The sequence below is a fragment of the Carassius carassius genome, chromosome 17 (assembly GCF_963082965.1).
Source record: "Carassius carassius chromosome 17, fCarCar2.1, whole genome shotgun sequence".
In the NCBI taxonomy this organism is placed as follows: domain Eukaryota; kingdom Metazoa; phylum Chordata; class Actinopteri; order Cypriniformes; family Cyprinidae; genus Carassius; species Carassius carassius.
In genome coordinates, this window is record NC_081771.1 from 26,414,122 (window position 1) to 26,442,024 (window position 27,903).

The window sequence follows — 27,903 nt, forward strand, 5'->3', positions numbered from 1 at the left end:
GTCCAGCATGCGCCAGGATCGTCTCCTAAAGAGGATTCAGCTGCGGGATCGGAGTGCCACCAGTGCAGAGCTTGCTCAGGAATGGCAGCAGGCAGGTGTGAGCGCATCTGCACGCACAGTGAGGTGAAGACTTTTGGAAGATGGCCTGGTGTCAAGAAGGGCAGCAAAGAAGGCACTTCTCTCCAAAAAAAACATCAGGGACGGATTGATCTTCTATAGAAAGTATAGTGAATGGACTGGGGACTGGGGCAAAGTCATATTCTCCGATGAAGCCCCTTTCCGATTGTTTGGGGCATCTGGAAAAAGGCTTGTCCGGAGAAGAAAAGGTGAGCGCTACCATCAGTCCTGTGTCATGCCAACAGTAAAGCATCCTGACACCATTCATGTGTGGGGTTGCTTCTCATCCAAGGGAGTGGGCTCACTCACAATTCTGCCCAAAAACACAGCCATAAAGAATGGTACCAAAACACCCTCCAACAGCAACTTCTTCCAACAATCCAACAACAGTTTGGTGAAGAACAATGCATTTTCCAGCACGATGGAGCACCGTGCCATAAGGCAAAAGTGATAACTAAGTGGCTCGGGGACCAGAATGTTGAAATTTTGGGTCCATGGCCTGGAAACTCCCCAGATCTTAATCCCATTAAGAACCTGTGGTCAATCCTCAAGAGGTGGGTGGACAAACAAAAACCCACTAATTCTGATGAACTCCAAGAAGTGATTATGAAAGAATGGGTTGCTATCAGTCAGGATTTGGCCCAGAAGTTGATTGAGAGCATGCCCAGTCGAATTGCAGAGGTCCTGAAAAAGAAGGACCAACACTGCAAATACTGACTCTTTGCATAAATGTCATGTAATTGTCGATAAAAGCCTTTGAAACGTATGAAGTGCTTGTAATCATATTTCAGTACATCACAGAAACAACTGAAACAAAGATCTAAAAGCAGTTTAGCAGCAAACTTTTTGAAAACTAATATTTATGTAATTCTCAAAACTTTTGGCCATGACTGTATATTGTACAAATACAGTAGGCTGTATACTGAGGCTATACATTGAGGCTATAGAGTGCATATGTAGATTGATGCTGTAGATTATAGATTGAAGCTGTATATTTAATATACTGTAGATAAAGGCAATGATTGGCTGTTTATTTGCTTGCATCTGTAAACTGTAGATATAGGCTGTGGACTGAAGATACACATTTTAGTATGTAGATTGCACATATAGATTAATGCTGTAGATTGAAGCTATAGATTTAATCTGTTGAATTTTAACTGTAGATTATAGAAAACGTCTTAAAGATGTTAACTGAAGCTATACAATGAGGCTATAAATTAAACATGCAAATTGAAGCTGTAGATTATAGATTTGGGTTGTAGATTGAAGATATAGATTGAGGCTGTAGATTGAAGCTGTTGTTTGATATTTATTTAGAATTGTCTACAGTCTAAAATCTACAGTCCTCAACCACATCACATATTTTTGGGGTGAATTATGTCTTATTCCTCTCATCGCGAAGCAAACAGTAAAATAAAAGAACTTGAAGAACAGTCTCGCTGCTTTTTCTTCTGTGTGGGCGTATTCAAGCCACGCGCTTCAGTTTGAATGTGAATAGCGCATTCAGCGCGGGAGCGTGGTCACATTAGATATAATGAAGGGAGACATGAAAAACGGACATTGCGTTGTTTTCATATGGATTACTTTATCACAGAATATCTGTTTTATTATCACTTGTTTAGTTTAAAAGTAGACATGTCAAGCTTTCTATAGATATCTCTCTCATGTCTCTTTGTTGAGTATTCACGGAGTTACAATTCATTTTAATGACGTGTTTGTAAATGAAGATCAGCGCAGACAAAGGCTGCAGACAGCACACCTTGTTTGTTATCTTTATTTTATAAGTGCACAAAGTTTTGTTGTTATTATGTCTGTATCCAAAAAAAATAGACCCTTTACAGATTCGATTGATGTATTGCTCTTATCTGTACGATTAAAACTGAAAGTGTAATTTAAGTTCTTTTCGGGGTTATCAGGAGAAAACGCGTATCCGCGTTAATCAACTCCAGAGGGTTAATGATTGAACTGTTTAAATAATTAATAATTTAACCAGTTACCTAATTTCTTGTGTTAAAACCAGTCTTACCTTTGTCCCCAGGTGTCCCGGCTGCTGATTCTGGGAGGGGCGAGTGTGTGTTACCGTACTGAGGTGTTGAACAGTGCACCAGTGCTGTGTGTGCAGTCTCACCTGGGCCACCTGGAGATGGCTGCTTTGCTCCTGGAGTGTGGGGCACCAGTGGATGGGCAGTCGGAGAACGGCATGACCTCCCTCTGTTATGCCTCAGCTGCTGGACATCTGCCACTTGTCACCTTACTATGCAAAAAGGGGGCAAAGGTCAGTTGATCCCCCGTTGTACACAAACCAGCTATAAGTGATTCAAACATATTACCACATATTACTAACCTAAACCTGTCTTTCAGTAAAAGGTATTAAGGGGTTAAATTGGGAGGCAAAAAAGCATAATTACAGAATTTGACACAATTTTGTCACAGTACTCTATATTTGCTAGAAAAGGAAACAGAATAAAATAGACATACACCTTATGTACACTTTTAATAAAACCAGCAATATAGCTACTGCATATAAGTGGAAGAATAAAGCAGCCTTTTTTGGGCACAGGTGCAAACTCAGATAACAGTGTTCACATTATCCAATCGAACTTAATTCTGATGTCATATACAATTGGGTGTACATAAAAAACTTTAAAGTTAAAATCCCCATATAGTAATGGGAAATGCATTTTTATGAGAAAAAAATATATATTTTATTGTTTTGTTATAATGAGGGAAAATGTTCTAACAGTAAGACAGTCATTAAATCCTGCTGTCCTCATTAACTTTAAATACTTCATAGAGTGTGCATGTAAATGTCAATCAAACTGAACTCAATGAAAAGAGAGTGCAGTTATTTTCTGGCTTGGTAACTTTGGTTACATAAACAATTCTGCTATTTTCAAACTGTGGAAAGTTTATATTTTTTCATTTTTTAATTATTTTTGTACACAGTGTACTGTATAGTGTACAAGGTGTTCCTCTTCAGTTTTACCATCTGCAAATATTACAGATGCACTGCAGGAACTTTACTACTTACTTATTAATAGAAGCTTTTCAATAAGAAGAGCGCTTTAACAATGCAACATGACAAACTAGATGATTGCTGCTCAAAAAGCTGAACGTAATTAGGAATTACATTTATTTTTTATTATCATGAATGTGTTTAGCGCAGGTTTATAAGTAAAACTGTGTACATACAGTATACGTTGGTTATATGCATTAGGTGGATCATGCTGATAAGAGCGGTCAGTGTGCACTGGTTCACGCTGCTCTGCGGGGTCATGCTGAGATTGTGCAGTATCTTCTGGAGCAGGAGTGGAGTTCAGACCTCAAAAACAAGGCACTGCAGCAGGCACTGATTGCTGCCTCCAGCATGGGACACACACAGGTATTGAAGACACACTCTACACACAGGATACCCCACACTGCACATACACAACACAACAGTCACCAAACACAAATTCCCTCATTTAGCTGTCAAAATAGGCATGTACCATAGACTATTGTCTGTTTTTATATTAGGTTATTTAGAATTAGACCACTATAGATAAATAATAATGATAATGGATCAATTATGTATGATTTTCTTTGTGGGGGTTTTGTTAGATTTAGAGGTTTTCTGATTATTCAGTATTTTTCCTTAAGTAAAGCTAGGTTAGAAGCACAAGTAGTAAACCCACACAACACCCAGATATTGAATACATACTATTTTTAATCATCACTATATTAATTTTACTAAATCACACATATTAATTTGTATTTACAGGTGTTAAAAAAGATGCTTGCATTGAACATTGATGAATTTTTGGTGCAGATTGACGGTCATGATACTTTGTGGGGTGAAACAGGTTTGTAAATACACCACATTACACTGCAGTTAAAGTACAATTAATGTCTTAGTGTAAAACAATTATGAGTCATTGTTCCATTACACATTTGACATGTAAAAGTTGTCATTTAATGCAGTATTGAAAGATTTGAGAAAACACAGACATGCTTCGTTGCTATTCACAACTCCTCTCCCATTGCTTCATGGGATAGTAAAGTGTCCATCAAGAGCAAATACTATGAATTACCATTACCATTTTTTTAGCATACATACTCAATTCACAGTCTGTATAGTAGGGAAGTAGTCACATGTGGACACATCGATAGTTTCCTAGCGATAGTGTCTGTTGTGCTGTTTAGATCATTATTTTGAGCATGCACATCTTCTCCAGCCCTAACCGCTGCTGCTGGCCGGGGCAAACTAGAGGGGTGTGTTTTCCTGCTGGATCAAGGTGCCAGTGTAGCACAGACTAACCGCAGAGGGGTGTCACCAATCTTTAATGCAGTTCGACATGGACACACACAGGTAAGACCCATCTTATTTAGAAAAAAGTCATTTTACATAGACATCTCTCTTACTTTCTTTCCTTTTCTCTTCTCTCTTCTTTAGATAGCGGAGTTGTTTCTACAGCGTGGTGCAGATGTGAATTGCAGTGATAAACATGGTCGCTCTCTACTGATGGTGGCTGCAAGCGAGGGACACCTGGAGACTGTAGACTTCTTGCTCTCACAGGGTCCGTAATAGTGATTTGGATGTCCTTATCTACCTTGGCCCTATAAAGTGTACTGTAGGGCTGTCAAAATGGCTGAAAAACTAAATTCCATTTTGTACTTATATATTATCAAAATTCATATTTATATGAATTTTAAATGCATAATTTCAGTTAGGATGAAGAAAAGCTTTTGGCTTTTCTCCTGAGGCCACAAGAGGATGCATCGAGCAAAATATTACTAATGCAAGTTTATCCAAAGCATTAGAATACATGACTGTGAAGTGAATAATATTTAAAATAATGTTTATAAACCAGTTATAATCAAGTTGCTTGAACAACTATAAACAAAACAGCATCATGTATGCATGCATAGTTTAATACAAAGAGCGGAAAGGCAATCACACAGAGTACATTTTTCATTTAAAAACATGAGAGGCAGTGGGATGGGGAAAAACCCACCATAAAGTTTCGAGATATGTTTATAAAATGTTGAACTTGCATTCATTTTACATGGCTTTCTAAACATGTGGCGCTCTTGTGCAAGACGTGAGTGATAGAAGATGTCCCACTAGAAAATGCATGAAATATGCGTTCTGTGTGAACGGCTTGGTTTCAGTTTTGATGTAAACAAGATCTCCACATTGAGGTTCTCTTTTTCTCCACAATATTTTGAAAGAACATCGCAGCAGCACTGCGTATATACTTAGGCTGTCTGCGTCCATGCACCGTCTGCATTGTCATTTTTGTCATCAAGAGGGCTCGGGACAGCCGCGCACCCCGCCCGCGTGCAGTTTTTGAGACCCCGCAGAAGGTGCGCGTACAACAGCGCACGCACAAGGTTAAAGATGAGACAGAAGTGGTACTGCGTGTCGAGCTCGTCCGGCTTTTGAAAGCTGTGCGGGCGCTGCTGGCTGCAAGACGGAACGGAACGTGGAATGTGAAGTATACCTGGGGCGGGCCTTAAAGCAGCCTCCTTAACGCACACCTAAAATTAAAATGTAACGTTTTGCATTCGAATGAGGATTTTTATTTTAAACTCCATGAATATTCAAAAAATTTTTTGTTTTTGACAGCCCTAGCCTACTGTATCATATTCAATATGTAATTTCTAAGACTTCTAAATTATCAACATTATCAAAACTTTGCTGAAAATATTGTGCAGAATCTACTATATGCCTTGTCATCTAATTTCATTTTAGTATAACTGTCAAATATCCACCTTTAAGTCATGGTACATGATCTGTTTTTGCTGTGAAATCTTTTCTTATTTTTTTTGTAAATTCACGTGTTTTTTCATTCTACTACACTACATTTCCAATGTTTTTCTATGTAAATGCATGCTAGATGGACATCTTTGACCGTTGCACTTGCATCTTGCATCTTTTGCAGCATCTCACCTATGAGGGCGTAAAAAGTGGGGCAAGTAAAAAAAAATGCAACTTAAAAAAAAATGCATCTTGAGCCTTTTTTTCCCCCAATCCACTGTGTGTGTGTCGCAAGTTTTTTTTATCAAATGAAGTCTATATGGATGGTGTTTCTTTGTAGGAGCATGTATGACAGCAGTGGATAAAGAAGGTCTGACCCCGCTCGGGTGGGCGTGTTTGAAAGGGCAGAAGAAAGTGGTTGAGTTTCTGGTGGAGAGGGGAGCTCAGATTGACCACACAGATAAACACGGGCGCACCCCGCTCGACCTGGCTGCTTTCTACGGAGACGCCGAAATAGTAAGCCGAGATAACCTTTCTCTGTGTGGATACACAAACACACATTTATCACAGTATTATACCAGGTCCATATCTGGGCGATCTGTTTTCAGGTGCATTACCTGGTCGAGTGCGGAGCGGCGATTGAACACATGGACTACAGCGGCATGAGACCTCTGGACCGGGCCATCGGTAGCAGAAACACCTCAGTCGTGGTCACTCTGTTGAAGAAAGGGGCTAAACTGGGTGAGTCTCTCCTCAGAACATCATGACACACATTCTTTTATGTCTCCTGGGTGCATGTGCCGTCCTCTAGAATCTAGATCGCCACTGTCAGGTTCTCAGGAGGGGCTTGTCCATTCTAAATCTAGAATGTAGCGAGTTCCATTTGTTCTCCCTCTTTCTCTGAGAGTAAAAGCACAGCGTTCCTTTGCTGAGTCCTAAATGCAATTGAAACCAGGCCATATTCGCAGAAGAGTCATGCAGGACTGTTAGCCCACAGTTAAGTAGGCCGCTGGTGATGTATGGGACTGTCATTCACACTCTGCGTCAGGGCAAAGACTTTTATAGCGAAGTCCACTCAGCTTTCTACTCAAAGTCACAGAGTGCAAATCTTAGGAGAGCATATTCCCACTCCAGTTTAAAAAACGTCTAATTACATCTGCAACGGAGACTGTCTCTGCCAGTCTGGGGTTGATGATGGCAATGACTTTGCCAGACGCATTTTAATGACGTTGTGGTGCGATTTGTCTTGTCTACATACTAGACATGGTTCAGAAAAGCTCCTTTGTGGATTGGGGAAAAGAAAAATCTCCCACTTTTGTGAGCAAGCTCCATAACCACTGAAAAATGACCCATGTTTTAAATTAGCATTAGCTGATATTTCCAGTTAGCCACTAGAAAGGAGCAATGTAGAGGTTAGCAATTTTTGCTTGCTCATTTCCCTTTGCTATACAGATAATACTGCAGAACAAGCAAAAAGATCTAGTTTCCATTTTTTATGTCAAACTCTCATCCAAACCATCTCAACAGGTTTTGTTTTAGAAAGTCTGCCAAAGAATACTTTTATACTTAAGTTACTGTAGTTGTCCTAAAGTAAGCCTGATGTGGCACTTATGCAGTTTTAACATTTTATTTCATTATTATACATTTTCAATTCCAGTCCTGGATGCTGATTGGTTGATGCAACATTTCAGCTGTTCTAAAATACCTGATATAGTCAGAAGCGATATGCAAACACCAATTTGCCTAGTAGCTGTGTAACTATTAGCCATAGATTACACGTTATGAATTCTATAGTTACATGGAAGGGTTGCACATGATGGATCTGCTTTATGAAACTGCTTTATACAGTTTTTTAAAAACGGATTTTATGTAGTAATTGTTTTATAACTGTGCTACTGTATATTCACAGTTTCTCATACCTTATCGCTTAACAGTATATACACTACCGTTAAAAGGTTTGGGGTTAGTAAAATAAAAAACATTAAAGAGTCTTTTAGTACTGATAATAAGTAATGTTTACTGTGAACCAAATCAGCATAAGAATGATTTCTGAAGTATTATGTGACACCGAAGACTAGAGTAATGTCTGCTGAAAATTCAGCTTTGCCATCAAAGGAATTCATATATATAAAATTATATTAAAATATAAAACAGTTATAATAGCATAACAGACTTCTTAACAAACAACCCCAAATGTTGAATGGTAGTTTATATTTCTTCCAAATTCCAATGCACATCTATTCTTCTTGAGTTTTCCTTGCATTTGTTCTTTATGCTTTATTTCTCTTTTTTTTCTTTTTCTTTTTTTCTGTTCTGCTGTCACTGTCACTGCTAAAGGCTACAGAACATCTCCTTATGAACGATCAGGTACAAGCATTAGGAAAGTCTTTCTCTGAGTCGGTCTGTGTGTTATTGACTGTCAGGACTGATGTCTCTTTTTCTTTCTTGAAGGTAATGCTGCGTGGGCCATGGCCACCTCCAAACCCGACATCCTCATCATACTTCTGCAGAGACTCATGGAGGAGGGAAACCTGCTTTATAAGGTCTGTTTTTTGAAAATGGACATATATCATTTTTAAAATGTCTGTGAAGTGTTTAGGCTACCGTTTTTAATAACGAATTCTAGATTTACTTTACATAAACCACAGTTGCATTAATCTTAACCATGGTATTGAAGAGCTTACTTCAGTGTGTTCTTGGAAATACCACATTAAAACTATGATCAGTAAATTTCAATGAAGGTTCTCTGGGACTTTCTGAAGCATTCTTTTATTTATTTTATTTTTTTTCATGTATTCCTTCTCTCCTTCTTTCTCAGAAAGGGAAGATGAAGGAAGCCGCTCAGAGGTATCAGTATGCACTGAGGAAGTTTCCGAGGGAAGGTTTCGGGGAAGACCTGAAGGCATTCAGGGAGCTCCGGGTTTCCCTGTATCTCAACCTGTCCCGCTGCCGCCGCAAAACCAATGTATGTCAGACAAAGTATATGTGTAACATCAGTGGATAGATGTTAAATGCTTCAATAACATCTATAACGACTGTTGGATAACAGTACATGTCTATGAGCCTTAACAAACAGAATTAAGTATATTAAATGGCTATAGGCATTTTATACTGATCACATGCACACTCATTTTCTCCTCCAGGATAATTGTAATGGTCTGCCTAGGTTCAGGAGATGAGCCTCACAGGCTGTTCGTAGAAGTGTTTTGAGTGCAATTAGGCAGCAGATTACGTGAATGTGAGAAAGAGAGAGAGAGAGAGATAAAGAGAGAGTCACCATGTGTCCTTCTACTTGTTTCCTAATTACACAGGCAACCTAAAGTTCTAATGGTTATTTTAATAGGATCTGCCACAAGTGCATCATTAGGGCTGACAGTTATGGCTCTTCATTGAAACTCTGACCTCAGACTCAAGGACATAATTTAAACGAGAGTCTCAGATTTCAGATTCATGCACCTGAGCAGAATGAAGGACTGAGGTAGAATGTGAGCAAGTAAATTCAGTCCCTTGGTATGCACACATCACTACCAGAATGCAGCAGTGCTGCCATGAGTGCACTAACCACTCTCATGGGTCTATTAAGACAAAGTGTTAAAACTTGCGTGATTGATATTTGGTCTTTATTTTTATCCCTCTGTTCGTTCTTCCTGTCACTCAGATTCTCTCTCTTCTTCCTTTCACAATTGTTCTTGACAGGATTTTGGCATGGCTGAGGAGTTTGCCACCAAGGCTCTCGAGCTCAAGCCTAAGTCCTATGAGGCATTTTATGCACGTGCCCGAGCCAAAAGGAGCAGCAGGTATATAACCATCATGCTGACTTGGAACATGTGAATTGTTCCTGATGAAAGAGAATTACTTTGGTTGTTTGTGCTGTCTCTTGGCAACCAAACATACAGCTCAACAAAATTCTCAATTTGTGTAGATCTTTTTAATCAATCAGATTGACCCAATTGGCAAATTGGACAAAATGCAATCCAGTCACTGGTCTTATTCATTTGCTGAATTTAGACATCTCTGATTACCAAGTAATCAAACTTGAAATGTGTCATGGACTGCTAATATGCATTTTTGTTTTTTGAACTTTATAAAGCTAGTTTATACAGTAGGTTAGTCTAAAATTAAAGGGATAGTTTACCCAAAAATTAAAATTCTGCCATTAATTACTCGTTTCATTCCAAACCCCTAAGACCTTCATTCATCTTCAGAACACAAATTAAGATATTTTTGATAAAATCCGAGAGCTTTCTGACCCTCCATAGACAGCCACACAACTACCACATTCAAGGCCCGGAAAGGTCTTAAGTACATCATTAATATATTAAATGTATTAAGTAATTTCTTCTCTTCAGTGTCAATTTTTGAAATGCGTTAACAAGAGTACCATAATGCATGCATGCATGCGATGCTGCTGAATGCTGGCTCTTGCATCAGGAGCATCCCACGCATGCATTGTCATGAACGCCCGCCCATGGAAGACTGACACGGAAGAGAAGAAATTGTTGAATAAAGTCATTATTTTTGTTTTGTTTGTACACAAAAAAAAATAAAAATATTTCTGTAGCTTTATAACAATGTGGTTTAACCACTGATATCATATGGACTATTTTAACTATGTCCTCACTACTTTTCTGGGCCTCGAATGTGTCCGTTGCATTGTTGTCTATGCAGGGTCAGAAAGCTCTCTAATTGCATCAAAATATCTTAATTAGTGTTCCGAAGATGAACAAAGGCCTTAACGCATTTGGGTGAATCATTTTTGGGTAAACTATCCCTTTAGGCTGGACCAGTTATCTGATCATTCATAAGCCATGTTTAAGATGCATAACATTATATTTCAGTGTATTAAAGTAATTTATTGCATTTACATTATAAAAAGTTTTTTGTGAAGTATTTTTGAGCTTTATTATAGTACCAGGGTTATAACCTATTCGTTATAAAGTTTTTTTTTTTTTCCAGTTAATCACTTTACAAATCTTTGCATATTTTGCAGACATCGAAAAAAGCTGTAACACTTTTCTGAAAGCTAGAAGCAACAAATACACCAGAAACCATCATGTACTTGGATGCACAGCGGAACAGACTTATACAATTCACTCAAGTACAGAACTACTGCCTTAAATCTGCTTTGTAATGCTCAGCGGTCATGCAGATGGTTTATCTGAGCCGTGTGCTTTTTTGTTGACTAGCACAGTCAATCCCACTTTTATATTATTTATAGCTCGTATTAAACAGCCTGTATGATAGAGTGATTCCAATGTTCCCAGGGTCCTACAATATTTATATGGCACATAAGGAACCCATGACATGTCCCCAGGCTATACAGTATCTTCTCATCACTCAGAATTGAATTATCATGTAGTCTTCATGTAGTATTGGCTAACTAAGCCAGTTGCACTGAACACCTACTTCTGTAACATCTTTCTAAATTATTTAATTACAGTCCTCCACAAAGTCTACCTTCTCAACATTAAGTGAATTAATAAAGAGAGCTCTATCTATGTTGTTCTGTTGAACACTTCTTTTTTTTATCCTTTGTTAGGATTTATAACCATTTAAAAAGTTTACTTGATGTGTGTTAACAGACCATTAAACAGTTGCTCACAGGCCAGTGTTAACCTCTCCACGTGCCAATGTATAATTGTCAATCAGATGTGAATCAGATGTTAACCAGTTTTAAAGCTGCTGCTTGTGAAGAGAATCTTACATTAGTCATTTATAAAGTTCCATTGTGGTTCCAGATCCTGTTTATGTAGGCTGCTTCCTGTGTAGGAAGTAGACAGTGAGGCAGCTTACCTCTCTTTAGGTTCAAGAGAGAGAGAGAGAGCATATATCTATACCATCTACTGCATATAGTTTATAATGATGATTAATTATTTACCAGTTCCTGTGCTTTCAACTCTTAGGCAGTTTGCAGCCGCACTGGCTGATCTTTATGAAGCGGCGCGTCTGTGCCCCAGTAACCGAGAGATCAGACGTCTGCTGGCACGTGTGGAGGAAGAGTGCCAACACCTGCAGCGACAGGGTTCTAAACACCCCTCCTCTCACACCAACCCCTCACACCATGAGGAAGACAACGATGAGGAAGAAGATGATGACGACGATGATGATGACCAGAACATTGAGAGTTTGGAGAAAAGCCCAGACAGCCTCAGCATAAACATGTTGCAGGCAGATGAGGAGGAGGAGCGGTGTGAGCAAGAATCCTCTAGGCAGGAGAAGAGGAAGGAGAGCTGGCATCAAAGCCATACCTTGCCTGATTCTCTAGGCCTGGCGATATCGGATGCCCAGTCTGCCATCTCCACAGCTGCCCCCGGACGGGCGGCCCACAGGCGTCTTCCGTCCAGACAGGCTCAAAGCATGAAAAACCGAGAGTACAGCAGCTCGCTTCACGCCGAGGGCAGGACACCGCAGAGCGCCGGGTCCAGCCCCATGCCCAGCCGTCACCGGCCCGCCTCACTCCGAGCAGGGCCCTGCATTGACATTGACAGTGTTGAGAGGGGTCCACTCGGTGGTACAAGAGAGGGCAGCACTCAGTTTGGTCATGCTGAGAAGGCCGAAGGCAGCGTTGAGCCAAGGGGGGAGTTCTGCAGGAGCAGTAGCGTGAGAGTGTCCAGCTCCTCCAGCAAAAACCTGGCGGAAACCAGCCGCATGCGCAACTCTGTGGCGAGTGCCGATAGTTGCACTAGGCAATCGGAGCATAAGCCACGCCCATTTATGGGCATCATTGACAAGACTGCACGTTTCCAGCAGCAGCAAGGCCATCATGGCAACCTGGTGTCCAGTTACGGCTGGCAAGGACTTGTGCCAGAAGGGCTCGTAGGTCACAATGTAAGTGCTGTCATGAACACGCACTCACAGGGACTGAGCAGTGACCTCCAATACGCTAAAACAAGCACTTATCAGGAGCCCATCCATAACAGCACACATACACCTGAGTTTCTCCCAGACAAGTTTCACCCTGGATCTGCATACAAGGACAGTAACCCTATCCAGCAGCACTACAACGACACGAAGCACAAGCAGGCCAGCCTGGCCCGGGACAACCCCATCCTGATCAGTTCCATCAAACCTAAACGCTCCTTTATTGAGTCCAACGTGTAGCAACGAACTCATACTTTAAGCACCAGTTATTTACAGTCGTTAATATAGGAGCTGTGGTTTTCATCAACAACCCAATGTCATTTGAGTCGTTTTGAAGACTAAGTTTAAAGCATTTTGTGTGTGTGCTCCTGGAAAGCGCACACGAGTAAAAGATTGCCTTGCATTTCTGTTTACAACTACAGCTTCCGAGGTATTTAAGCACATTTTAAATGCACACCGCTGCATCTGCACATTAAAAGAGAGCTGAGATATGATACAGATGATTTATTAACAGTGTATTAAGATACCTGACTTTAGACTTCAGTATGGACATAGCACGTCTACCAAGATTAAACAGTCTCTTACAGTAAGATTGTGGACCGGTCCTGTGTGTATTCAAAAGCATTTCCTGTTTGAATGGTGGCGAGTCCGTGTTTATGTGTGTGTGTGTGTGTGTGTGTGTGTGTTTGAGGAGAAGCGTGTTGTTTTTCTTCATGAACTACTCACTGTTTGGACTAATTTATTTATGGCTTGGTTGTCTTGATTAAAACAATATTATATTTTATATATTAGTTATTTTTGCACAGCTATATATTATGAAATACCACTATGATTGTGAGATTGATATGAACTGTATAAAGGAGACCAGGTTTACATGCATGTTTTAGTGAACCATTTTCAGGTGTCTATGAGGACATAGATGTTATTTCGTATGTACATTATTTGCAGTTAATTTCATGTATAGGGCTGTTACGTATTGTATTTGAATATTTCAGCAACATATACAATAAACCCCAGTTTAAGACTTCCATTTAGTTATTAGTTTTATTACATTTCTCTGTTTTATTTTTATAAAGTCATAAAGTGACTGTTACTTAATGAAAACACAACACGCTCATTTATTACTTATCTGACAAATATACCAATAAAGTTTTGACTTTATGATTGTATTTATGCCCATGTGTGATGATAAATGAGCCTGTTGTGTTTTCATTAACCATTGAAACAACGTGAATGATTAATTCCTCAATGAAACACTACAGTATTTATAATTATGGTCTATTAATTAGCCTAAATAAAATTAATTATATGTTACATTCCAGCAAAAATTCCAGTCAGCATAATAAAAGCTTTATTGCCATGTGCAGCATATACAGTAGGCTATATTTACAAAAGTATTCAGAACGTGAAGTAATGAGATGAAATGAAAGAAACATTTATATAAACTAATATAAAAATATAACCAATAATGATAGGATAATAATAATAATAGCCTAATATAAAAATATTACAGGAAAGACGATCAGTTTATGGACTTACAAGACTGTAGGATGTATAAAAATGTTTTTATGCTTTTATATTATGCACTTTATGTAACATTTATGATAAACTTCATTTGAATGCTGACGATAGCATGTAATACAGCCTGGTAGCCAAGGCCTATGGTTAATATTATAATGTAATTTCTATAATATATATTAATTTCTTATAATAAATTCTTAATTATGCACTTCTACTTATATGGTTGCTTGGATACATAGTGAAACTTTAAATGGGTCATATGTTGCTTAAAAGAAGATTATTTTGTGTATTTGGTGTAATGCAATGTGTTTGTGGTTTAAGGTAAAAAAAAAAAAAAAAAAACATTATTTTCCACATACTGTACATTATTGTTGCTCCTTTATGTCCCTCCTTTCTGAAACGCCTTGATATTTACAAAGCTCATCGTTCTGAAAAGCGAGGTGTGCTCTGATTGGCCAGCTATCCAGTGCATTGTGATTGGCTGAATACCTCAAGCATGTGATTGAAATGTTAAGCCCCTTAGCATACTGTGATGCCATGTCCCAGTGCAACAAGAAAAAAACTATAAAAACCCATAACATTTGTTGCATCCAGTGAGGACATAATTACAGATTATAATGACTTATATGGTCTTTTTACGTGTTGCATATCATGCAAACAAAAAACGATTTGTCTGCATTTGTGATCGGAGAAATGACAAACAACAAGCGCTACTCTTCACTGCTCAATTTAAATATGAAAACGTACTTACAGGCTGTGAGTCAGTACAGCCAGCACTGTAGGTTCATGAAACAGTCCTGCCTTAAATGTGTTGCGCGCACTTAAATATATTTGGTTTGAACTGTTCTGGAGCAGTGTTGTAAATACAACTTAACCACTGATTTCTAGTTGTGCACTTTTTGGTAAGGCCAATCAAAGTAATCTCACTTTCGCAATGAAACACAGCGTTTCCATGACATGGCACCGGCAGCAGCAACAATGATACAGCGAGAATCAAACTTACTCCTTCAGTGGGTGAACATTAACATTTACATTTATTCATTTAGCAGACGCTTTTATCTAAAGCGACTTACAATCATGACTTACAGATGAGGACAGTGGAAGCAATCAAAAACAACAAAAAAGAGCATTTGGGCGGTGTTATGCAAATCTTCCCACACAATGATGTAGACGTGGGGGCGTGTTTAAATGAGGTGTTTAGGAGAATGGACGAGTCTTAACTTTTATAAAGAATATCTCTTTGGGCTTGAGACTTTAGTCTTTGCAACTTAAGAGATCTTATCTATGCACAAACAGCTTGTAACACTACAAAGAGAAAGCAAATCTTGAAATCGCATCATATGACCCCTTTAAATCCACAATGATCATCCACTAATAAACGTATACCTGATTTTAAGCATGTAAACTACTTCATATGAGCAACATCATTATACACACATAACCCCTTTAGATGATTGATAGCTCATCCTTAAAATCATTTCATAAAATAAGAGTAAATCGCTTGAGGAATTTCACCTATAGTCAGACCTGTGAGTCACGATGAGGGATGCAGGAGGAATCATAATTATGTGCTAGAAACCGTATAATCATGCCAGCAAACTGTCCGCTTTAGAGCAGAAAGGGGATGATAAACATTTATTATGATGTTTAAGGCCACTCAACACTTTGCTGTACTATGCTGGAGATTCATTTAGTAGTTTTAGCCTGATTATGGACAACCTGCTCTTCAGTCTTCCTGTGACATAACGATCGTCACGTTGTGGATGGAAGATCGCACGAAGCTCCCATCACATCTAATGGAAAACCTCTCTCACTTTCAGGATTAAGGCTGAACCTGAGCTCAAGTCAAGAGCTGAGACATCATTATAGTCTGTTAAAAGCTAAAGCGCTAAAATGTACAGCGTGCTAATGTGATCCAGTCCTAGAAAGACTTCTGTTCTGGGCTCATTATTATCTGAAATCACTGACAAGTGGTCCATCGTAAAATGGCCATTTTGAGTGTACGGTTGGGTGTCAGAAAAGTGGTCTGCAGGGGTAGGTTGGTCATAGGGCTGGTGCGGTTCTTCGTGTTGATCCAGCTCTCAATGGCCTCCCGTTCATAAGAGTAGCCGTCTGCAGGTAGAAAACAAGAAGAAAATGTTTCAACTCAAAACAAAATCCCCAGTCAAGCAGGTGAACAGACTCTCACACACTCACCGGCGGCGATCACGGGGTCCTTCATGACCTCGCGTGTGATTGGACAGAGGTACTCGTCAGGAGTGCCATTAGAGACAGGGGCCATTTTTAACTCCTCAATCTTCTTCATGACTTTACTCCGCAGGCCCAGAGACTCTGAGAGAGCACAAGAACACTTTAGCACCACACAATGTTTAAAAAAAGTTTAAACATAAAAACTAAATATGCAATTTCGCTGAATTCCAAGTATACATCTTGCAAGTTTGACCTTTTTTTTTTTTTTTAGGAATTGAAGGTTTACATTTTTCAGATATGTTCTTTTGCAATTCTAAGTTTAAAAAAAAAATTCTGAATTGTGACAGACACAGTTACCTTCTTTAGTTTTTATCCTGTGGCAGGAACAAGCTTGCTTGGGTAACGGCAAAATAAAGGTGAAGAGCAAGTGTCCTCTAAGGACTACGGTAACAGCCAAGCACTGCGCTAATCAACCTGAATGGACATAACTGGTGAAAATAGACTATAGCTATACCACTGGGACATTACACAATTCTGTCACATACAATATGAATCAAATTTAAAATCAAAATGATGTGTAATTTATAATGTATCATTTTAAATGCAAATCTGTGTTCAAACACTTAAATTTAACAGCTCAATTACATTAAACATGCAGCTTTTTTGTCTGCGACACTTATAATACAGTCATGGCCAAAAATATCGCCACCCTTGGTATATATTATCAAAGAAGGCTATGAAAATTTATAAGTACTTCTAAATCACTGATGACCTGTAAACCAGTAAATGACCTATTTACAGTACTGGGTGCTCAGCTACATTTACTTTTGGGTGCATGCACAAGAACTTCTAGAGGACTAAATATCAAACTCAAACTCGGAGTGTGGACTTTGCCTTCTCATTATTGCAGCCCACCACATGCCACTGCTTTATCGGCATCTGACTGCACTGAGAAAAGCAGACACAATGGCCTGATGTCACAGTGGGCAGCAGAGAAATCAAATGAAGTGAAGTCTGTTCAAATGAAATGAGGCGATTCTACTGTCATTGTGCATTGGGCAGGGATTTCTTTCACTTAATTTTGTTTGAAGTGCATATTTAGGACTGGATTTCTTATGTAAATAGCTGCTGGTTTTAGGGCTAAAGCGGATATAATCAGCTTTAATGCACACAAACTTCTCTGGATGCCACACAGGCAAGAGCTTTACATAACTCAACAATCTGATGTTTACATTCCCTACATGCTCTAGGATTACACATTATGTGTAGTTAGGTAATGTGAAAATCCATGTTACTTTTATATAACTCCTCATGACATGACACGACATCAGAAGAGGTTACATTTAGAGGTTAAGGTCATTCCTACACTATTATGAGGTGATTTCCACCAAGTCCCACACAAAATTTTGTGTTTGTATGTGTGTATATGTATATATATATATATATATATATATATATATATACACATGTACACACACACTCATAAAAAGAGACAACCAATTTATATGCAGAGTACATTCAGAGTCTACAGCATGTTATGAGAGATGAATACAGATCTGGAGTAATGTGTGCTGTAATTTTACCAATGTGCAGCTCAGAGCTGAGGGTTTCCTTGGTGAGAGAGAGTCAATCACAGCCTCTAGACCCTCCTCACGTAACCATGCCAACACATCCTCCTCAGACCACTCGCTCACCATCAGTCTGGAGTGTCCACTCCACTTCCTGCCTGACAGACAGCAACAGGACGTATGATAGCTGGATATGGTCAATGACGTGCACTTTTTTTTTGTCCCATCTATTATTTTAATCAAAAATACATTAATAAAATGTAATCTGAGCTGTAGCAATAGCCTTCGACATATAGTATAATGCCGCTGCACCTCAGGAAAGCCAAATTTGTTTCCTGTCTCATCTAGACTGTCCTATCTAACAGAGGCATAAAAGGCCCAAAAAGATCACTTAAAAAAATCCAATTCATACATATAATGATGGGAAAAAACCTATTCTGTGATGAACATGTTCTTAAGTTTTGAACTAAAATTACTTTTTTTTATTATTTGGTGTATTGATGTTTGGGAGATAACTGTTTAATTCAAAGATTTATCAGGAGTGTCAAAACATGAAAAGGTAGCATTATCTGGTATTTTCAGATAAAATTGCACTGAATCACCAGGGGTCCTCTCTGTTATGTAATTGCTATTACATGTTTTTGATTTGGTGAAGAAAAAAAATTCTAAAATTGTAACTGTTTAGCCCGTATATATATATATATATATATATATATATATATATATATATATATATATATATATATATATATATATATATACGGGCTAAACAGTTACATATATATACACGTAATAGCAATCAACAGTCTAACATTTCTTGTGAAATGTATCAGCAAAATATGAATTAAGTTGAAGACGAAGAGTGAATTCTTAATGAGACTGCAGGTCAACACTTCTCACACTGCATCTAATGAATAAATCATGAGCTGGAATGTTCTACAGCATGTATCCGCGCAGGATGCAGTCAGATCATTTGCAGTACTTTGACTTCCTCGCGTGTGAGAGCTGTTATTTTGTTATTCATAATACAGATCTCATCAGCCTTCCTCCACAGCAGTGCGAGTATGTAAAGCCCACTAGAGCTCACTGTGTTTGGACTGAAGGCTGCAGCAGTGATCCATCACCCCAGAGAAACTTCTGAAGGCCGTGAGAAGTATACATCTCATTCTTCTGCTTCTTTGTGTATTCGGTTGGATGCTACACCTCTCTTTGAATAACGGTGAGTAAATACTGAACATGGTCAGCAGTATTACATACTGATAACAAGAGCTCATAGTTTACTTAACAAAAGGCCCCCAGAAGTTTCATTTATTCATTTTGCAGACACTTTTATTTAAAGCTACTATTCAAGGTATGTATTTTTATCAGTACATATGTTCCCTTTGAATCAAATCCATGACCTTGGTGGTGTTGTGCAATTCTTTACCCACTTGAGCTTGCAGGTGTAAAAATAATTCATAAATAACATTTGTTTTTAATGTACCAATGTACTGTATGGTCTGGATTTCTCTCACCTCCACTGCTTGAAACCGAAGCAGCTTCATCTGAAAAGAGAAAGATGGGAACAAGCATAATTAAACGTGAATTCAGGGACAGTTTTCAGGTTACAAGTAGACATCATAGTTAGGTTATGGTTTGTTTCTAATATATTATATTATTTGTATCTCTTGAGCTCTGTAACAGCAGTAAACAGGAGCTTTAGCAGTGTCACAGAACCATGCAAACACTGCTCAGTTTGTATTTTCGTTGTCAAGTGTTTGTTTGTTGAGGGTTTATTTTGTATGCCCCAGGCGCCAGTTTTTGCATACTGTTTGTTAGTTACAGCCAAAACAAATGATAAAAATGTGTAATACACACTCACCAGGAAGAGATTTGCCTTCAGTTTCAGGAATCAAACAGGAGAAAATGACAAAAGAAGAAATGCAAACAATCATTTTGTTGAACAAACAACCATTGTTATCCTTCTTAGAACAAAAACAGAAAAATTATTTTCCAAAGCAAAAAGGAATTTCCACTTCCTGAATGTGTGTGTGTGTGTGTGTGTGTGTATGTGTGTGAGTCATTCCTTCTCTGCAGTACGGGTTTTTTTTTTTACCCCCATCATACATGATCATGATCATTAAATGGACAGTCCACCCCAAAATAAAGCTTCTCATCATTTACTAACAGGAACATAAGAACATAAAAGAAGATATTTAGAAGAATGTTGGTTTCTAAATAGCTTCAGTTCCCGTTGATATATTGTTTTTATTTTTTTATTTTTTTGAGAACAAGAAATAAATGCATACAGGTTTGGAACAAAGTGAGGGTGAGTATATAATGACAGAATTTAGATTTTAGGGTGAACTATCCCTTTAAACATTGGCAATAATTAATTAGTTTTTATTAAAATCATCAATTGCAATAAACTGAGCATGGAATTAATTTGAAAGTATTTTACTATTTTGTTTTGAGTAGATGTTGCCGTTTTTGCCACATCCCTTTTAACATAATACACTAGCAATTTATTAAGAAATATTCCAGGTTTTTCTTTATTTTATTCTATATTCAAAAATACTTATTTTAATAGGCAATGATTTTAGAAGTTTCCTCTTTGTCCAAAATTGTCCCTTTAACAAAAGACAGATCCTTAATGACATCACCCTCCAGGAAGTGACTTCATTTTGAAGAAAGCATTAGCAACATTTCATTCTGTTTCATATAATTATAGAAATCTATCTAAACAGTTTTGTAAACTGTGATAATTCAGCTGACACCCTTATGTGCCTGAGCTTGACCAGAGTATAGTTTTCTAAAAAAAAAAAATAAAAAATAAAAAAATGAATTGCCCTTTTAGAAAAAAAAAAAAAAAAAAAATGTTTTGAGAGAGTTACAGAGTTTAAAAGGTATTATATAGCAGGAATGACACACATTCATTGTAAAGCAGTTTGCATAGGTTTTCAGAGCTCAGGAACCCACCCTGAGCACCGCTGCCATCCTCTACCCTCCAGATATTGACAGTTTTGTCCATGGAGCCAGTGGCGATTAGGGGGGCCGTGGGGGAAAAGGCACAGGCCGTCACATACCTGCCCAACAGGAAGAGACCAATCAACAGGGTTCAGTGCCTTACACGGAGAGTTCCTTCCTCAGAAATCATGATTTGCAGCTCACCTGTCATGCTGGTTAAGTGTGTAGAGTAAGACACCTTCATTCTGCAAAGAACAACTAGTTATTATAAATGCAAACATTATGCTAATGACATCTAAAGTGTCGATCATCTCTTATTTTTATTGGATAGACAGAAATATATGATTAATATGAATGAGACTCACAGCTTGATACACAGTCACGGTCTTATCCACCGATCTGTGGGATAAGAGAGAGTGACATTTAAAAGACATGAGTCAGACGAGCCTCTTTGGCCTTTAAGAATCAGTTTCAGCAGATTATGAGCCAACAGACTTCAGAACCAGCTCTCATCCATCATGAGGTTTTCAGTTCACACTGCTGATGTCTGTGATTACACAGCGCCACTCAGTGGATAATAGTGGAACTGCAAGGAATGCAGGTATGTGTGAGCATTACTGACCCTGACACCAACATCTGTCCATCAGCAGAGAAAGCACAGGACAGAACTGGAGCAGACTGACCCGTCAGTGTGTGAGCGAGCTGCATCTTAATGCCTGTGGATCAACAAACATCATTAATCACAAACACACTCGCTAAAACCACAGAGGACACAGGTAGGAAGGTATCAGATAGAGCCACCTGCAGGTGACAAAAGAGAAACGATCCATATCTTCACAAGACTGTCCTGTCCACACGAGGCCAGCCGAAACTGAAAGCAGCCATCTGTGCCTGAGAAAGAGAGACAAAGAGAGTTTATTTTGTTCATTTATCAAGCGATTCATCCTAAGAAGACATTATAGGAAATGTTACAAAAGCTATTCTGAAACTATTTTGCAGGTTGTTAAAGCTACAAGATCATATTTTGAAGTAGTCAAGCCACACTTCTGAAGTAGCTACACCATTCAAAAGTTTGCGGTTAGTGAGGTTTTATTGATTGATTGATGTTTTAAAATTAAGCTTCTTATGCCAAGCAAGGCTTTATTTATCAGATCAAAAATATTGTAAAAACTGTAATATTGTGAAATTTTACTACACTTTTAAATAACGGTTTTCTTCGTTTATATTTTAAAATATTATTTATTCACGTGATGGCAAAATTTAATTTTCAGCAAAACGTACTGGCCATTTATTTTATAATTTATCAAATCTTTGTAACATTATAAATGTCTTTACTGTCACTTTTGGTCAATTCAATGTGTCCTTGTTAATTCAAATTAGTCATTAAGAATAACTTTTTTGATAGTGTACATTTAACCATTTGTAACCATGTATAACCATAAGATGATATTTATTTTTACAATACCTAAATTAAATGTATCTAAATTAGGGTGACAGCATTAAACCAAATATAAATATACAATTTATAATAAATTAAACTAAAAACATGATAATTAATATTGTTCAGTCAAAAACAAATGATGAACATCTGAATATTTTGCTAAAATAAAGACATTTTTGATTAGTGAATCTCTTTTTTAATGAACTGTGAAAACAAATCAGTTCACTAAAATGTATCTGACTTTACATGACTTTACATTTAGGAGAGTGTGTCTAAATAATACTTAAAGGGTTAGTTCACCCAAATAGCAAAATTATGTCATTAATAACTCACCCTCATGTCTATCCAAACCAGTGAGACCTCCGTTTATCTTCGAAACACAGTTTAAGATATTTTAGATTTAGTCTGAGAGCTCTCAGTCCCTCCATTGAAGCTGTGTATACGGTCTACTGTCCATGTCCAGAAAGGTAAGAAAAACATCATCAAAGTAGTCCATGTGACATCAGAGGGTCAGTTAGAATTTTTTGAAGCATCGAAAACACATTTTGGTCCGAAAATAGCAAATGAATCATTTGTGAGCTGCAAATGATTCGTTCACGAACCGGAAATTAAACTTTGTTTTGAACTCTCTCACAACAGACACGTAAGAGAAGACAATGCTGAATAAAGTCGTAGTTTCTGCTATTTTTGGACCAAAATGTATTTTCGATGCTTCAAAAAATTCTAACTGACCCTCTGATTTCACATGGACTACTTGGATGATGTTTTTCTTACCTTTCTGGACATGGACAGTATACCGTACACACAGCTTCAATGGAGGGACTGAGAGCTCTCGGACTAAATCTAAAATATCTTAAACTGTGTTGACGAAGATGAACGGAGGTCTCACTGGTTTGGATAGACATGAGGGTGAGTTATTAATGACATAATTTTGCTATTTGGGTGAACTATCCCTTTAAGCTTACTCCAATACAGTGAGGTAGTGTTTTGTAATTTGTTATAATAACTGAAATCCAGGAATCGTACCCTTCATTATCTGGGGAGCAAACTGACAGCAGGAGACCCCGAGGTCATGGGCGTTCTTCTCCGCATGGAGATGGTTCATACTCAGGTCCCACAGCCGCAGGTCACCATATGTGGAGCCGGTGATGAAGAGCTGACCGCAGGGAGTGAAAGAGCAGGCCACTATACTGGTGTCAGTCACTGCGCCCGTCCTAAACGACAACATACACAAGTGTCAATCAAACAGTTTGATCTGCTGCAGTGCAAAATAAATCTGACTTAAATCTAACACTATCATACAAAAAGAATGGCTTGATTCACTGTGTATTAAACAACATTTTCAACAACATTCAATGGCCCAAGCCTGCAGAAATTAGAGAAAAGAAAGAAAGAAAGATATTGATGAAACAATAATTATTAACATGGTAATTACCAATTCATTTTGAATTCAATTCCACTCTGATTGTATTTTTATAGTATTTTCCCCTTCATTTATTTATTTTCTGTATTTACTTAGATTTATTTAAGTTTTTATTTATTTTATTTATACACACATGCATTTATTTCCATATTTAATTACTTATTTGACCACTGATATCATTGGGGAAAAAAAGTACTGAACTGAGCTGGATGATGACACTGATGATCAAGTGTTGGGCAAGTTGCATTATATATGTTATATGTAATACATTATATGTTATTAGTTACTGTAATTGAAAGTAATTATTTATATTACAATATTATTGTCTCTGAATTGTAATGTTACACTACTTTTGCGTAACTTTTAGTTACTTTCACTTTTGCAATGCGTTACTCCCAACACTAATGAATCTGATTATGTTGTCTTTTGTAGAATTGCTTGATAGCTGAATCAAATTTGTTTAATAATTGTTTAATTTTGCAACATTAATATTGTTACTGAACTGAACTAAATCAACACTAAACTGACTTGAGCTGAATAATGATTATTTTGTTGTTGTTGCTTTCTTGTAATTCAGCTGCTGAATTGAACTGGATTCAAAATTCATGAAGTTGACACTGAACTGACTTGAGCTGAATGACACTATTGTTTTATTTTAAAGACCCGCTTAAGAGCAGAACTTGAATTTGAGTTTGGATCATTGATTTCCCTGTCTAATTATTATGAAGCTGTTTTGAAGCAGTGTATATTGTTAATAGCACTTAATATGCCTACCTGACTTGTCATTTATTTACTGCAACATTTTTATTTATTCATCTCATTGAATATGTAGATCAGTAATGGGAAGCTGATGTACCTGCACAGGGTCCTGGAGGTAAAGTCCCACAGTGCGATGGTCCCATCAGAGCCTCCAGACACCAGCAAAGATGAGTCTGGAGAGAAGGCGCACACCCTCACCGGACTCCGGCCCGGATGCTCCAGGACGGACTCGGTCTCTCCGGTGTCCATGGACCACACCACGGTGGTAGCATCGGTGGAGCAGGAGGCCAGGTACCTGCCGCAGGCGCTGAAGCAGCAGCAGTGCACCCCGTAGCTGTGTCCGGACAGCGGGGAGAAGGACAGCTCGCTGAAGTCTCGTGCGGAGTAAACACAGATGCTCTTATCAGCGGAGCAGGTGGCCAGCAGAGAGCCCGAGAACGCGCAGCAGTTCACATCATCTCGATGACTTTGTAAGGTGCAGATAAGAGACACCATGTCTGTGTTTATGTCTTTTAGCCTGACTGGTCCCTTTAAATTCACAGGAAGAGGAAATGTCTTACATAACGGACAAAACAACATAATTCACGTTTAGTCTAACGCTAAAACCTGGAGTTTGAGACATTTTTCAAAACACCTGATATTACAATGTGCTTCGCAAGTTGTTTAAACTGACAAAAAACGTGTTGTAATACATTTGGTCACTCCTAGACAGCATTACGAAATTATCCAGTATCATGTTTAAAAAATCTAGTGTTACATTTCAATATAGTTGTGTTTCTATTGTTTATATCAAATGTAAGCAGTGTTCGAAGACGTGACCTACCTTTCGCGAACACTTCCTGGTTCTGTCAGGTGACTTCCAGATTGTCCACGTGGTTTTTGTTTACTAAGCTGTATTTGTTTTGCCACTTTATTAGACTGCCATAAATGTGTTTGCACTTATACATTACGTGCAACCATATTCATTTTTATGTACAAATTAACATTTTAATTTAATCATTATGAATCCAATCACATTTCTTAAGATGTTTCCTAGATTTGATGTCATTCTTGCTGAGATTTTGCTTACTGTTAAATCTTTTAAACTCGCTTATAACAATAAGAATAAGTTTCTTAAGGCTTATGATGATACTTTCCTTACTGTTTTTTCCCTTTCCTTTATGTTATTGTATTTCAATGCAGTTCTGTTTCTTGTATTTTCCTTCTTAAAAAAAAAAGAATATATATATATATATATATATATATATATATATATATATATATATATATATATATATAAAATGAAAAGATACACACGGTAAAATTAAAAAAAGGAAAAACAATCAAAGAAATAAATATTTATAGGAATATTAATCTTAAATATTTAAGTCCTAATGTGTTGGAAAATGGCAGTTTGTTTTCAACCTTTTTGTAAAATTCTTGCTGCCTATATATGGGTTAAACACTTGAATAAAAATGGTGAATAAAGGCATTCATTTAGTAAAATAATAATTTAAAATGCATTTTTCACTAATAACATGACCCATGAAATGAAAGAAAATGAGAGCACTGCCCATGGGAAAAGAAATAAAGTAACACATTAGACACTGTCTGGATTTAAAAACATCCTTTTAATAAGTCCGTGCCAAACATCCACACACTCGCACAAACACACGCTCGCACTCTCACATACACACACACACACACACACACACACACACACTAGTGAAAAATAATGTTCCTACAAAATGAACGCTACCATTTGTTTCCCACAATATCTTTAAATAAAATAACTTCAAGTACTCTGACGCAGGTACAAAAAAACTCTGTTCTAGCTGGCTCCAGTGGGCCACGACGCACGCGGGTGCTTACAGAACGCCTGCTGTCCGTCTCTGGGGCCAGCGATACTGAAGAATACTCCGACAGCTTTCATATGGATTCAGACATGAGTTTCGTACAGTATGCCTTTGAGTGGAGGCCTTGATGTGTTGTATACATGAGAACTATAATATTACAAAAAAGGGAAAAAACAAAACAAAACCAAAAAAAAAAAACTAATTATTTTCCCTATACCCTGTTCTGAAGGGCAGGCACTACTAAGATTAAGGAGACCACAGTGTTTTGTAGAGGATATGTATATACTGTACAAACAATAAATGTATATTATTAATCACTTTAAGACTAAAATTAATTGCTACAAACGCTCTAAGGCATAAACAATATCCAATGTCTTAATATGTACACATCATTCCAAACAAGACTCAGTATATTGACATTAATAGACAGTATGTACACATGGGTGCCTCCTGCTTGTCTGCATGTGTGTGTGTGTGTGTGTGTGTACAGTGATGCCGTTAGTTCACGTTCAGAGGGTTGAATACTCTGATGCCACATGGCACAGAACAGTGTAAACAGATTTTTTTTTCTTGGCTTTGTTTCATATTTGGAAAGGAAAAACACAAACAAATAAACATTCCATTAGATTTAAAGCAGTTTCGCTGTTTCTTCCTTTTCATAGAAAATGAAGAGTGGACCTTTCTTTTATTTAGTCATAAATAATCATAAAAAAAAAATTAAATACATTCACTATAATATTAACGATAAAGTAAAAATACAAAACCAAAATAAAAAGATATTTACAAGTAGTGGAAAGGGATTTTTCTCCTTAGTACAGCTCTGATGGTTGAGATTTCAGTGCGATTTCTCTTTTCTAGAAGGAAATTGTATTGCACAAAGACACCCGCTGTCTTGTGTCTCTTTGGGTGTTGATGTGGGATTGGTTGGTCCTGAAGGCTCTGTGTCGAAGAGAGAGCTGCGACTCCTCTGCTTTTGAGCCCCGGTCGCAGCATTGAAATGATAGCCCGTGGTGGTCCGAGACCACCTCAGTTAGTCTGCTTCAGCAGCTCAGTCCACCGCTTCTCAAAGAACTTCCTCATGTTGTGCCCGGCCCGGCCGATGTCAGAGTTGTCCTCGTTGAACTTCTCGCAGTTGTCGAACACCAGGTTGACATCGATGATAAACGTTTCTAAATTCTGATACCTAATGAACAGGAAAAAAAGAAAGAAAAAAAATCAGTTACTACATCTGCATGTTATTATTTAAGAAACATAAAACACAAGTATATGCTACACATAATGGAAGACGGTGCTAAATATATTTTATTTTTATTGTTAAGAGGAAAAAAGTTTATTTAGAGAATTGCATGTTTATGAATGGAATTTTTATATTTTATAAATAAATTATATTTATTGTTATTTTATTGACATGGATGTTATGTTCATTTATAAAGGTTATATTTTTGTGTAACATTTATTTATTTGCTTTATTATTTTTTATTAATATTGTATGTATATCTCAG

General features: G+C 37.7%; 2 protein-coding genes and 1 pseudogene across 24 annotated transcripts in view; 1 reads left to right on the plus strand and 2 right to left on the minus strand.

The window, feature by feature from the left end:
• Nucleotides 1-13,748, plus strand: part of LOC132161435 (protein TANC1-like) — a 92,905-nt gene extending 79,157 nt beyond the window's left edge. The window contains exons 16-27 of one of the 3 annotated variants that reach the window (XM_059571488.1): nt 2,156-2,392; nt 3,335-3,499; nt 3,878-3,959; nt 4,332-4,465; nt 4,550-4,673; nt 6,198-6,373; nt 6,466-6,598; nt 8,195-8,224; nt 8,309-8,400; nt 8,676-8,822; nt 9,554-9,654; nt 11,761-13,748. In XM_059571488.1, the coding sequence (XP_059427471.1) occupies nt 2,156-2,392; nt 3,335-3,499; nt 3,878-3,959; nt 4,332-4,465; nt 4,550-4,673; nt 6,198-6,373; nt 6,466-6,598; nt 8,195-8,224; nt 8,309-8,400; nt 8,676-8,822; nt 9,554-9,654; nt 11,761-12,958 (2,619 nt within the window). In that variant the 3' untranslated portion in view covers nt 12,959-13,748. The remainder of the gene's footprint in view (nt 1-2,155; nt 2,393-3,334; nt 3,500-3,877; nt 3,960-4,331; nt 4,466-4,549; nt 4,674-6,197; nt 6,374-6,465; nt 6,599-8,194; nt 8,225-8,308; nt 8,401-8,675; nt 8,823-9,553; nt 9,655-11,760) is intronic. The other 2 variants (XM_059571489.1, XM_059571490.1) reach the window with 2 other exon arrangements.
• A 1,856-nt stretch (nt 13,749-15,604) lies between these two features.
• On the minus strand, nt 15,605-25,423 carry LOC132161438 (WD repeat, SAM and U-box domain-containing protein 1-like; annotated as a pseudogene).
• A 734-nt stretch (nt 25,424-26,157) lies between these two features.
• Nucleotides 26,158-27,903, minus strand: part of baz2ba (bromodomain adjacent to zinc finger domain, 2Ba) — an 82,963-nt gene continuing 81,217 nt past the window's right edge. For all 21 annotated transcript variants that reach the window (XM_059571485.1, XM_059571481.1, XM_059571484.1 and 18 more), the window contains one exon: nt 26,158-27,584. In XM_059571485.1, coding sequence (XP_059427468.1) covers nt 27,428-27,584 — 157 coding nt within the window. In that variant the 3' untranslated portion in view covers nt 26,158-27,427. The remainder of the gene's footprint in view (nt 27,585-27,903) is intronic.